Source organism: Fukomys damarensis, unplaced genomic scaffold, assembly GCF_012274545.1.
Source record: "Fukomys damarensis isolate Sample0158 unplaced genomic scaffold, DMR_v1.0_HiC HiC_scaffold_34, whole genome shotgun sequence".
Taxonomy (NCBI): Eukaryota; Metazoa; Chordata; class Mammalia; order Rodentia; family Bathyergidae; genus Fukomys; species Fukomys damarensis.
In genome coordinates, this window is record NW_022900946.1 from 22,813,525 (window position 1) to 22,826,188 (window position 12,664).

At 44.9% G+C, this 12,664-nt stretch overlaps 1 protein-coding gene across 8 annotated transcripts in view; it reads left to right on the forward strand.

Annotated features, from left to right (window-relative positions):
* Nprl3 (NPR3 like, GATOR1 complex subunit) overlaps window positions 1-12,664 on the forward strand; it is a 44,155-nt gene that overhangs the window by 1,292 nt on the left and 30,199 nt on the right. For 3 of the 8 annotated variants that reach the window (XM_010620643.3, XM_010620636.3, XM_010620639.2), the window contains exons 1-4: window positions 7-190; window positions 3,984-4,053; window positions 9,001-9,039; window positions 12,272-12,440. In XM_010620643.3, coding sequence (XP_010618945.1) covers window positions 73-190; window positions 3,984-4,053; window positions 9,001-9,039; window positions 12,272-12,440 — 396 coding nt within the window. In that variant the 5' untranslated portion in view covers window positions 7-72. Of the gene's footprint in view, window positions 1-6; window positions 191-3,983; window positions 4,054-9,000; window positions 9,040-12,271; window positions 12,441-12,664 lie in introns of those variants that run through there. The other 5 variants (XM_010620641.3, XM_010620637.3, XM_010620640.3 and 2 more) reach the window with 5 other exon arrangements.

Sequence of the window (12,664 nt, forward strand, 5' to 3'; positions counted from 1 at the left end):
CGCGGGCGTGGGGCGTTCCCCGGGGCTGTGCGTCCTCCTCCGGTCCCCCGGGCCCCCGCCGGCCCTGGCAATATGGGGGATAACACCAGCCCCATCAGCGTGATTCTGGTGAGCTCGGGCAGCCGGGGCAATAAGCTGCTGTTCAGGTACCCCTTCCAGAGAAACCAGGAGCACCCGACGTCCCGGACAAGTAAGTGGCGCCCGGCGCCCGCCGCGAGCACTAGGCGTCCATGCGAAGGAAAGAGGAGGCAGGCGAGAAACTACTAGTAATTCACCTCCAGTACAGCTGTTAGTGACGTCTCGACAGTTTCCGTTTTGGTTCTTTTTAAATCTGAAGTACTCGGAAGGCTGTGAGGCAGGAAGGCAAGTTCCAGGTCTGACGGTGTAGCTCTTTGGTAGAGCGCTCGACTCGCATACAGGAAGCCTTGGGTTCAATTTCTATTGCCCTAAAAACGATGGAAAAATTACAGATGCATCTCGTGTTAACCTTGCCCTCCGTCTCAGCCCAAGATTGCCCTGGTAATTTGGAAATTGTCCCTCTTGAGAAGATAGCCAGTCTGTGTCTGCATATAAATAAAATATTCGTTGGAGGATCTTATTTTTTAATTCACACAAGCATCTTCTGAAGCACTCTTCTAAACGGTCTGTGTTGGCACCGCACATAATTAAGTGAATACACCGACCTCATTCAGTTGATTGCAGCGTACCACAGCTCCAGAACATACACTAAGCACCTCAGTGAACCTCACCCCCACCCCGCCACGCTAAATTGCCCAAGCTGGCCTCGAAATTATGATCCTCCTGCCTGTCTCTGCAGTGCTGAGATCACAGAAGTGAGCCACCTTGTCTGGCTGGTACAAGGCTTTATTTATTTTTGCCTTTTGAGACAGGGTCTCCATAGACAGTTCAGGCTGGCTTTAAACTCATTATGTAGCCCAGGCTGGCCTTGAACTCATGTCAACCCTCCTGCCTTGGCCTCCTGAGTGCTAGGACTACAGGCGTGTGCTACCTCACCTGACCTTGGTATAAGGTTTTAAAGATGTTTAGATATTTAAGGCATTTAGACTTTTATGTTGTTTTTAATTCTTTTCTGATACAAAAATTAGAAATATCCTTTATGCATATTTTCAGAACCTGTGTAAACACAACCATATACATGCATTATTTTATTTTCAGAGCACAAATGAAAGAACTACATACAGCTGTTCTGCCCTACTTATTTTCATTTTCACTTTGCATCCATATAGAAGATACAGAATTAGAATCTGTATGACCTTGTCCTTTTCAATGGCTGCTGTGAATTTCATGAGATGAGCATGCTGTGATTTTTTTTTTTTTGGTACGTGGGATCATATCATACTCAGCACCCTTCACTTTTGAGGCAAACAGTGGAACCGCTGAGCTAAATCCCTGGCCTGATCATGCTGTGATTTATCCATCTAGTCTTCTGCTGATGGGCAATTAAGTTGTTTTCAATCATTTGCTGATACAAATGGTACAAATTTCCTTTCCATATATACTGTCATTTTACAGAATATCTGTAAGATCAAATGCCAAAAGTAGGATATTTGGGTCTAAGAGTGAGCACATTTATTTTTAGTACATACATTTTTCTTTGCATTTATTTGTTTGTTTTTTGAAACAAGGTCTCACTATTTCACCCTTGCTGGCCTTGAACTCTTAATCCTCTTGCCTCAGTCATCTGAGTGCTGAGATTACAGGCATGTTGCCATCATGCCTGGATGATTTTGCAGTTTTTAAAATCTGTTAGGTGGAAAATTGTATCTGATTGTTTTATTTTTATTTTTATTTTTTTTGATACTGGGGATCAAACTCGGATCCTTGTGCTTGTGAGGCAGGTGGTGGAACCACTGAGCTAAATCTCTGGCCCTGTATCTGATTGTTTTAACATGCAATTTTCTTATGATTGAGAGTATGTGTTTATATTTTTAGAGCCATTTGGATTTCTTTTTCAGTGAATGGCCTGTTCATAACCTTTGCCTGATTTTTCTCTTGGGTGGACTAATTTTTTTCCTCATAATCTTGAAAGAGATTTTTTTTTTTTTTTTTTTTTTTTTTTTGGTAGTACTGGGGATTGAACCCAGGGCCTTTCCAGTGAGCTACATCCCCAGCCCTTTTATTTTTTACTGTGAGACAGAGTTTCACAGAGTTTTACTGTGAGACAGTGTTTCAGAGTCACTAAGTTGTCCACGCTGGGCTTGATCTTTCAGTCCTCCTGCCTGAGCTTCCCAGAGTGCTGGGATTACAGGTGTGCATCTCACCATGCCGAAAAAAGGCTTTTGCCATGTGGGGTGGGTGTGGATACACCTATAATCGCAGTACTCTGAGAGGCTGAGACAGAAGGATCACATATGTAAAGAAAGGTGCAAGATCCAGATGATAAATGTGACTGTATTGTTTGCCTTAAATGTGGCAATAAACGAAGGGAAAAAAATTAATAACATAAAAATAAAAAGGATCACATATTCAAGCCCAGCCTGGGCAACTTAGTGACTTAGTGAGACTGTCTCAAAAATAAAATATTAAAATGGCTGGGGATATAGCTCAGAGCAAAGCCCTGGGTTCAGTACCTAGAACAAAAAAAAAAGGCGTTGGTGACAAACTGTAAATATCTACCCAGGTTTTTTTGCGGGGAGGATTTGAGACAGAGTCTCACTATGTAGTTGAGACCAACCTGGAACTTACTATGTAGCCCAGGCTGGTCTTGAACTCATAGCAATCCTCCTGCCTCAGTCTCCCGAGTGCTGGGATTACAGGTGTGCACCACCATGCCCGGGTCCCAGGTTTTTTGTTTTTGTTTTTGTTTTTTGGTACCAGGGATTGAACTTGGGTCCTTGCGAGGCAGGCAGCGAAACCACTGAGCTAAATCTCTGGCCCAGAAATTATTTTTTTATGAAAAAAATTTTATGGTATGTAACATGAAATTTGTACCCCTTCCCCAGGACTGGAGATTAAACTCAGAGACTCATACTGAGCTATATTCCCAGCTTTTTAATTTATTTTTTATTTTTTTGAGACAGGATCTCGCTATGTAGTTCAGACTGACCTGGAACTCACTGTGTAGCCCAGGCTGGTCTCGAACTCACAGCGATCCTCCTGCCTCAGCCTCCCGAGTGCTGGGATGACGGGCATGCAGCACCACGCCTGGCTGCCCCAGCTGTTGTTAGTTTGAGGTAGGCACTCAATAAGTTGTCCAAGCTGAGCTTGAATTTGTGATTCTCCTGTCTCAGCCTCCCCATTAGCTGAGATTACAGGCATGTGCTACTATACCTGGCCTAACCATTTTTAAAAAATAAATTTTATTTTATCCAAATCCTCCCTTTGAGTCCCCTCTCCTCCCTACGTATAAAAACTTTGTTTTCATTTTCCCTTCTATTTTTGCTTTTTTCTTGTCCCTTCCTTTCTCCTCCTCCTCGTTCCCCTTCCCATTTGAACACTTTCTTTCCATTTCCCAACATCCATTTTAACTTCAGTCCTTATTTCCACTTTTGGTTTCCCACACAAGAGAAACAGTGCGGTATTTCAACATGTGTGTCCAGTTTATTTCACTTAGGAGTCATCATTTTAAGCATTTCATTCAGTCTTATTAATTATATTCTTTATACAGTACAGTCACCACCATTGTTTCCCAAATTGTTTGCCATCTAAATTGAAACTGACCATTGAGCCGTAACTTCTCACTTCCCTCTGTCCTCAGTCCGCGTTAACTTCTACTCTCTGTATTAGTGAATTTGCTTATTCTAGACATTTTGTGTAAAAGTGATATTTTTCTTTCAGCGTTGAGTCTATTTCATTCAGCAAAATATTCTCAGGGTTCATGCATGTTTCTTTGTATGGCTGAACAGTATTCCATTGTATAGATGTACTGTTTTGGAAACTGTGGATTTGGACAGCTCCACAACCCTTCTGTGTACGTAAAGATCCTCTTTCTTAACCATTCTCCTGTTCTTGTCCTCACGTAGATAAGCCACATAGCAGATATGCTGTTAACAACACTGGTGACCATGCTGATGACCAGGACGGTGACTCCAGGTAAGGACTCTGCAGTCATTCCACGGTGGGGCTAGTCCTGCTCGTAGGCCTGGGCAGAGCCCTGCCCTTCTGTTGACCCAGATATTTGTCTGGTGTTGCTTTCGTCCAATTAGTGAGTGCTTTCAGTTAGTGCAGATTGAGGTTTGGACCACCCGTCTCTGGCGTGGTGAATAATTTGGGCACTTGACATACTGTGGGCTGTGTGATTGGTATAGCAGGTCTGAGAATGGATGAGGCCATGTCCAGGGAGGACATTTATCTCCTAGGAGAGGAGCATAGAGGAAAGCAGACCCCTTTTCTCTCCTCAGACCTGATTCTTTAAGCACGTGTCCAAAGTTCAAATGCAGGCACTCATATGCAGCACAGCCTGGCCAGTTCCCTTCATGGTGGCCAGACTCAGGTGGTGACAAGGGCAGTGGGTTGGAGCTGGGCTGTTCTGACCCTTGACACTCCTTTAGCCCTGGATGAAAGGCTGGTCCTGTCCCTTCCTGTGTTCCCTCCCTTTGCTCTGTCTGGGAGGCACTATCAGAGTAGAAACTCTAAATAACCATGTCTGTCTTCCTAATGTTTATTTTAAACATTAACAAATATTAACATAGGCTGGGGAAGGAAGGAAGATTATGAGTTACCGGCCCTGAGTTCCTCTAAGCACAGACAGAGACTGAATGGGGTAAAGAAGTGTGTCTCACCCGGCACGGTGGTGCACACTTGTAATCCTAGCACTCAGGAGGCTGATGTAGGAGGATCACTGCGATTTCAAGGCCAGCCTGGGCTATATCTTGAGTTCAAGATAAGCCTGAACTACTCATCAAGACCCTGTCTCAAAAATTGGGAGAAGATAGTTAAGACTCACACCTGTACCTTCACGAGCAGTGTTATTTACCTCCAGTTCTCTGACAGAACACTGTACCTACCGTAGTGCTTTGCAGTTTTAAGAGTGTGATTTTTATCCTCTTTTGTGAGGGTACTGGTGCCTCTGGCAGGACCTGTGACTGTTTCCAAGGGGAATAAACTTTGGAAGAGAGACTGGCAGGTAGAGGAAGATGGGGGAGAGGGTTGTTGCCTGTCCCAGGGGATGGTCTTGATGTAGATTCCTGTGGTTTTCTTGTCCTTTAAAGGTGGTGACTTGGAACGGCTTTGTTTGTCACAGAGACATAGAAAGCTTTTGCTCTGCACAGTGGACAGATACATCTAGTTCTGTCTCTGTACCACAGATCAGTGTGGAGCAGGGCTGTCCATCTACCAAGTTTCATGAGGCTCAGGCTGCAAAGATTCAGAGCTCTTGAAACAATTGAGACAGCAGCATCTGTTTTCAGAGTTAGTTTCCAGAGGTTTATAATGAAATGATGATGAGCATGTTTCTGGTGAATTAGTTCAGTATTTAACATAATGAAGAGAAAACTGTGGGAAGGGAGTGCTTCTCATTAGAATCTTTTATTAAACTTAAGAATGGCTTCACCTGCTGCCTGTGTTGTTGCAAGGGCCTAGCAGGCCCCAGCTTTGCCTCTATCGTATGGCTCAGAGCATCTTTTGAAGCAAGGCAGTGATGTAGCAAACCCGTGTCTTCCTTAATTCTAGTTCTCTTAAGATTGGTTTCTTTCTGGAACCCTCAGAATATTCCTGCTTGTCAGTTTGCCAGGTTGAAATACTGTTAACCTTTGAGCAGAGGTAGCCTGTCGTAGAGAAGTGTGTTGCTCAGTCTTGTAGCCCTTAGCCAGTGTGGCCATTTACAAAGAAATTCACAGAAATAAAATAAAATAAAAAGTCCAGCTCCTTAGTTGCACTACCCTCATCCCTCATTTCAGGATCCATGGCTGTATGGGACAAGTAACTACCACATTAAATGTGCAGATTTGGGGTATTTCTGTCATTGTAGAAAGTTCTGTTGGGGCAGGATTTAGCTCAGTGGTGCCTCCGTCTGCCATACAAGTGTGAGGTCCTGAGTTCAATTCCTGGTACCAAAAAAAAAAAAAGGGAAAGTTCTGTTGGATAGCACTGATTCAGAAAGCCAGCTGATTTTATGAGATGTATCCTCAAGATGTGTTTCAGGGTTTGAAGTTAACTGTTACACATTTTATTTTATTATTATTATTTTTTGTACCGGGAATTGAACTTGGAACCTTGTGCTTGCAAGGCAGGCGGCAGCACCACTGAGCTAAATCCCTGGCCCTTGTTACACATTTAAAAATAACTTTTTTGGGGGCTGGGGATATGGCTCAGTGGTTCTGCTGCCTGCCTTGCAAGCACAAGGACCCGAGTTCGATCCCTAGTACCAAAAAAATAAAATAAAATAAAAATAACTTTCTTTGTTTGTTTTTGGTACTGGGGATCTTGCACTTGGCCAGGCAGGTGGTGGCACCGCTGAGCTAAATCTCTGTCCCTTTAAAAATACTCTTTTCTAGGATTCAGTAAGGATAAGAGAAAATGGGCATTGTCCAGTGTCTCTTAAGACTTGAAACTCATGTCATAAAGTTTCTAGGGTTCCTATTGGTTGACTGCTTAGTGTACCATGTGGCTCCCACACAAGCCATTGAGAGGTCTGCGTAAAAGTCTTGTGTCTGAATTATTATTATTATTATTGTTATATATATATATATATATATATATATATTCTTTGGTACTGGTTATTGAACTCGGGACCTTGCACATGCGAGGCACAAGGCAGCACCACTGTGCGTGTGAGGCAGGCGGTAGCACCACTGAGCTAAATCCCTGGCCCTGATTTACTGTTCTTGTTGCTGAGACAAAATATCCAACATCCAAAGTTCAAGGAGGCAAGCTTTATTTTGGCTCACAGTTTGTAGAGATTGCAGGTCACAGTCCGCTGGCTGCAAGGCAAGGTGGCATGGCAGAAGGGCGTCATCGAGGAGAACAGTCCATAGCAGGCAGCAAAGAGACAAATCAGTAAGCAGAAGCAGCAGCAACCTTCTTTTCTGTCCCTTTTTATTTCGTCCAGGCTGTAAGCCTGTTGGTGCCCCCTACCCCAGGGTGGGGCTTCCATTATCCTTCCCTTAATTTCAGTACCACACCTTGACCCAGCCACCTTTGAAACGCCCCACCTATGAATGCATGAGGCTCTGGATACAAAACACAACACCTGGTATTAACCCAAAAATCTTGTGTGGTTATTTCCCAGCACGGGCAGCTATCTTCTGTATCTCTCCAAGATTATGAGCAGCCATCTGGCCATCTCCCCTCAGAGGAGGGGAGCTAGAGACTTTGGAGAAGAGTTGCTCTTTTAGTGTCAGAATATTCTGAACTTCCTGTAGTTTAGACACAATCTGGAAGACCTTTGCAGAGCTCTTATAGGTTCCACCTCGACTCTGTAACACATAGTTGCCATTGTGTGGGCCCTAGAGCTTTGAGCTTGGCCATGTTTCTTGCAGCAGTGGGTTGAGCTTGTAGGAACAGTTGTGCCCTAGCTCTTGTGGTGTCTTTGGCCAGTCAAGCCCAACACTCTGACTCTCCTCCCACCTGGCACACTTAGACTGCACCAGGCTCTTGACTGATTTACCTCTACCAGCATGTTTAGAGCCTCACACCCTCTAGATAATGTCAGAACATGTCTCCTCCTTCCTTTAGCTGAGGTTGACACATGTAGATAGTGGACTGGCAGTGTTTTCCCCCAACCTCTTTGCCTAGCCAATGTGTCCATACTGAAGGACAGCATATTGAGACAAGTGAAGGCCCAGGGTTTCAGATTTGACTCCTGCTCTGCATCCTCCCATCTGAGCTCTTGGCTTGTTCCTTAGACTGGTCCTTAGTTTCCCTGTTTTCTATAAGGTTACTGAGTGAGGGGATTTACTCCCCCCAGCTCCCAGATTTGGCTGTCATGGAAACACCCACATTTCCTTGAGTGATGATGGCCCTGCCTGCCTCAAAGGGGTAGACTCCCCACCTGAAAATGAGACAGTGCCAACACTTAGAAGTCTTGTGTGCTTGCTCATTTCTCTTTGGAAGTAAAGAGGTTGTGTTCTGACTTTGTCTAGTTGTGGGAAATAAAAACTAGGATTCTAGGATTTTGACCTTCTGGGTGATTTGGGGCAAGTCCACAAAACACTTAACCTTTTAATACTATACAACCCAGTGAGTGAAAGTTTAGGAGCTTCTGAGGAAAAGCTTCCTTTTTGTATATTTCCTTTGCACGGGCCTTTGGCGGTGTGTGTCCCTTAGTGAGAGCTGCAGGGAGCAGCAGCCTGCGGCACCATGGAACAGGATGGCACAGTGCTCATGGCAGGGCCCCCGTGTTGTTTCTCTCCCATGTTTGGATTTTCTTTCTTTTTCCAGGATACTCGCAAAGTAACATGTCTCACCATAAGTTTCTGCACAGGAACATAAATTAGATTTTAAACTCTTTCTTCAAGTCTGATAGTATCCTAGATGTTTTACAGCACAACTGTGCACAGATCTGCCATGACTCTGTTATTGCTCCAGGCAGAGATCAGAGAGATCAGCCATGCAGGCCATTGCGGTATCTCAGGAACTGAGCTGTTAAATTCATGTGGCACAGCAGTTTTCAAAAGGCTTTTATAAACTGTGAGGCTCTTACTTGGTCCTGTGCAGATGAATTCTTAGCATACAGATGAGAGACCTATTCTTGGAATGATTAGCTACGGGTACCCAGGTGTCCAGTGAATTTTCATGCCACTTGGGTTTGATCTAGGTCTTCCAGTGTTGTGCTTGCTTCTGACAGTGGTCTTGTTCCCTCCCATCACATATGTGTGAGAATTTGAGCATTAGGGACTCTTTGCTATGTATCCGTCATGGAAATGTCTGCATCTTCCTTCTTGTCTGGTAAGTTACTACGCTTGAGACTTAGGTAAAATACTTAATGGAGCTACTTCTGCTGGACTTTAATACTGTTTTTATAAAACAACATTATAGCTTTTCATAGTTTTTAAAAAACAATGTTTTTGTTTGGTCTTGATGGTCCTGTTCCCATTTCAGCGAGCCATCTCCTCCAACCGATGAGCAATTGGTTGCAGGGTAAGACAGACTTCTCCACCGTCTTTTTATCTTGATTCTGGCTGCCTTCTTTTCTTGTAATTGTGCTTAATTCCTGATTTCCTTCAATACTGAAGAATGACTAACGAAGCACATAGGCCCTGCCTTGGACCTCACTGCCGCAGTCCCCTTAGAAGAATGCAGACTTGCCCGTGGTCCTTGCCCTTTCTCCACCCAGAGTTATTTAGCTGTTTCACAGTACCCAAGAGGCCAAGGCTCCATTGGCCAGCTCCAGAGAGAGTTCTGGGTCAAGTATTCCATGTAAATTTCCTCCTCCTAAGTCAGAGCCAGTAGTTATGGGGGTGGTAAGAAAGCAGGAATGGGGTTGCTCATCTCCTTCCCACCGCCACACCGAGACCTGTGATGGAGGTTCCGTGTTCAGTTTTCAAAGGCATTTGGTGGGGATCTTTCCCAAGGTTTGGGTTTTCAATGTGATGCTTGGCTTAGGTGAGTTGGGTATGCCCACTAGTGGCGAAAATGTTCTGGAGTAGATGTGGAAAGCATGGATGAGGTGGGACCCCACATCCACCCTAGTGCATCCCCTTTGGGCCTTGGAGGCACAACAGCACTCATGAGCTCCCTGGGAGAAGGTTGGTACGGGAAACAGCATCAAGTTCTCTTGCAGACTCTTGTCTTCCTTCCTTGTTTTGGCTAAGTTAGAGAAGAAGCCCTACTCCAGAATATCTTAGCAAGAATAGAAGCTCTGGCCTGTTTTCCAGCTGGGCTGTTACATTTCTCTGTGCTTTTCTTGAACTTCTAAATTAGTCCAGAAATCTTTAGTTTTTGTAACATCTGTTTTATTGTGTTACAGTATATTTACCAGACTTTCACTATCAAAAAGATTTTGTAGAGCTGGGCATGGTGGTGCACACTTGTAATCCCAGCATTTGGGAGGCTGAAGCAGGAGGATTGCTACAAATTTGAGGCCAGCATGGGCTACATAGTAAGCCAGGGCTAGCCTGAACTACAAAGTGAGACCTTGCCTCAAAAAAAAATGGGGGGGGGTTTTGTAAATTTTAGAAGCAACAAATAATATTGTCACCTGTTTACAGTTTGATTTGTTATGAGTACGTTATTCCCCTCCCCCAGTTTCATGATATAACGGTGTCTTTTGTGTATCATGTCAATAGATACTGTGTAAATTATAAAGATACACAAGTGTTTTCATCATACATGTATAATATTGAACTGTGCAAGTGGATTCCTTTATGAGGCAGATTTGCTCAGTAAACTGAGTGACCAGCTCCACCATGCTGGCTACCCCAGAATGACCTCCCTGGATGACCAGTTAAGGCAGTGTAACTTTTAACTTTAACAGTACTCGACTTTTCAGTTTATTCACTCTTTGGACTCTAGTCTTTAGGGAGGAAAAAAAAAAGCTTTTTATTTGACTGTCACAGGGGCACAGTGGAATTTGGGCATTTATAGATGTAAGCTGGGCTTCCAGTGCTTGCTCAGAAACTCCCAGGACCCATCCCATAGCCGTAGTAACTTGGGTCCCTGAATTGGTGCCCAAGGGTGAGGTGTCTGTGAGTCTTCAAGACACAGCAGCTGTTTTTTGGCTAGCACAGCAAGTGAGCTTCTGGAGCGGTAGAGATTTTTTGCCTACTGTCTCTGTCCTGAATCACTGGGTGGAGAGTGGAGGGTATTTTATTTTGTTTTGTTTTTTAAATGAGACATGAACTGTTGCACTGGGTCAGTTGCTAGAACGGGAGTGTTTGGTAAAGTTTTACTGCCTGGAACCTCTTTCCACATCTCTGTGTCCCTTAGGCAGGACTCACAGGGCAAACTGAGCCATGTATAGTTTATGAAGAAGACCTGTGATGCCTTCGGTCTGAGGCGCTGGAATCCTCTCTGTCTGCTTTACACTTTGGAGATGAGTATTTAGGAAAGGAGAACGAAGGACTCAGCTTGGTCCCACATGTCCCAGATGTGTCTGATGAGATCAGTTGGGGAAGGTTAGACTATAGTCTGACTGCAAGCACCAAGGCAGCCAGCTCTGACCAGCCCTCTGCCTCTGATTTGTTTGGGGGCTCAGGATTTCCTGAACTAAATAGCCCCTCCTAGATGTGTTTTATCCCAGAGTTATTTGCCATTACAAAGTTGAAGCTGGCCTTCCTTTTTCATCATAAAATGGAGGAGTTACGTTGTTAGTCTCCATCTCTCCCCACCACGAATGCCTCTAGGAGAGAAGCATGACCAAGAATGAACATTGGAATATCTGTCCCCAGTGGTCTCTTTCAGGACTGGGGGGGTTCTTTCTGCCCATGAGCACAGTATGGCCCTGGGGAAGCTGGAGCTGCCAGATATTAGGAATGCTTTCCTGGTGGCTAGATGAGTGGGGGTTCTCTCTGTGCTGGGTCCAGATCAGAAACTGTGTGTCCAATTTACCTGTGCTTTTTCTGGAGGAGAGGGCTTCAGCCCTGGGCTCTGAGATAAGAGGCAGCCACATGCTAGTATGCTCCTCCCTGCAGGTGGTTCTCCCTTATCTGGATCCCCCAGGCAGGAGGGATCTGGGTTGCCAGTAGGGAGGCAAATGTGCAGATGCGTCTTGGAAAGAGTGAGGTCTCACCCATACCTAGGTGTTCCACTTCCTAATGGTAGTCAGTTTTCAGCATCCCTGCACTTGTGTAACACAGTGGGTCTACATGTCTTAGAGAGTTCCTTTCTTAATACAAACTGGAAAGGTTAGTTGTTCAGGGTAAGGGAAGGGCTGGCAGCTACACTGAGGAAGGGAGTTAGCACTCTGCCCTCATCTGAGTGCTATCCTCTGGTCCTTTATGTGGCACTGTTGGGGAGAGGCTGTGTGATGGACAGGGTATAGTCTAACAAACGCAAGTACAGTTAGGAGAGGCCCCTCTGCCTGTGAGCCTTAATGAGTGGCTTCTCAGGGCACTGCCAGCTCCAGCAAATCCTCCTTTTAAATGCAAACTGCAGCTGTTTCTTTCCTAATTTCATTGAGCATGCAACAATGACAGCATGTGCCTTCAGCCTGTGCTTCTCATGCCTTTTACTATAATTCTGGTGATTTTTACATCCTTAACCTTGGGGTTGCTGCAAGAGCGCCACATTTCTGGAGTCCTCAGAAATGTCCATCAGTGCTGGGGGCAGAGTCACAGATCTGCCATTTATCTGAGACCTTCCCCTCTGAAGGTACTGGGGAGTGGTACAGTGATATTTGTTAACTTATTTTCATCCTTTTTTTCATTTGAAGGTTTTCAGATGCTATTCTGGCAACAATTTTGGCAACCAAGTCTGAGATGTGTGGCCAAAAATTTGAACTGAAGATCGATAATGTGCGGTTTGTTGGGCACCCGACACTGTTGCAGCATGCTCTGGGGCAGGTACGGCCCTCCCTGGCAGGTGTGGACCTTCTTGGGCAGGTAGGGCTCTCTCTGGGCAGGCATGCATGACCCATTTTGCTCTAGAGACTTCCGAATTGTATTGACATTGGCTTTGGGCAAGTAACCATGGGGCAGCAGACCGGATCAGGCACCTCCCATGAGCTCTGCCTCTTCATAGTCCTTGGGGTCTTGCCAGAGAGACTGGTCTTTGTACCCAGTTACTTTAGTCTCTGCAACAGCTTTTTTTTTTTTTTTTTTTTATT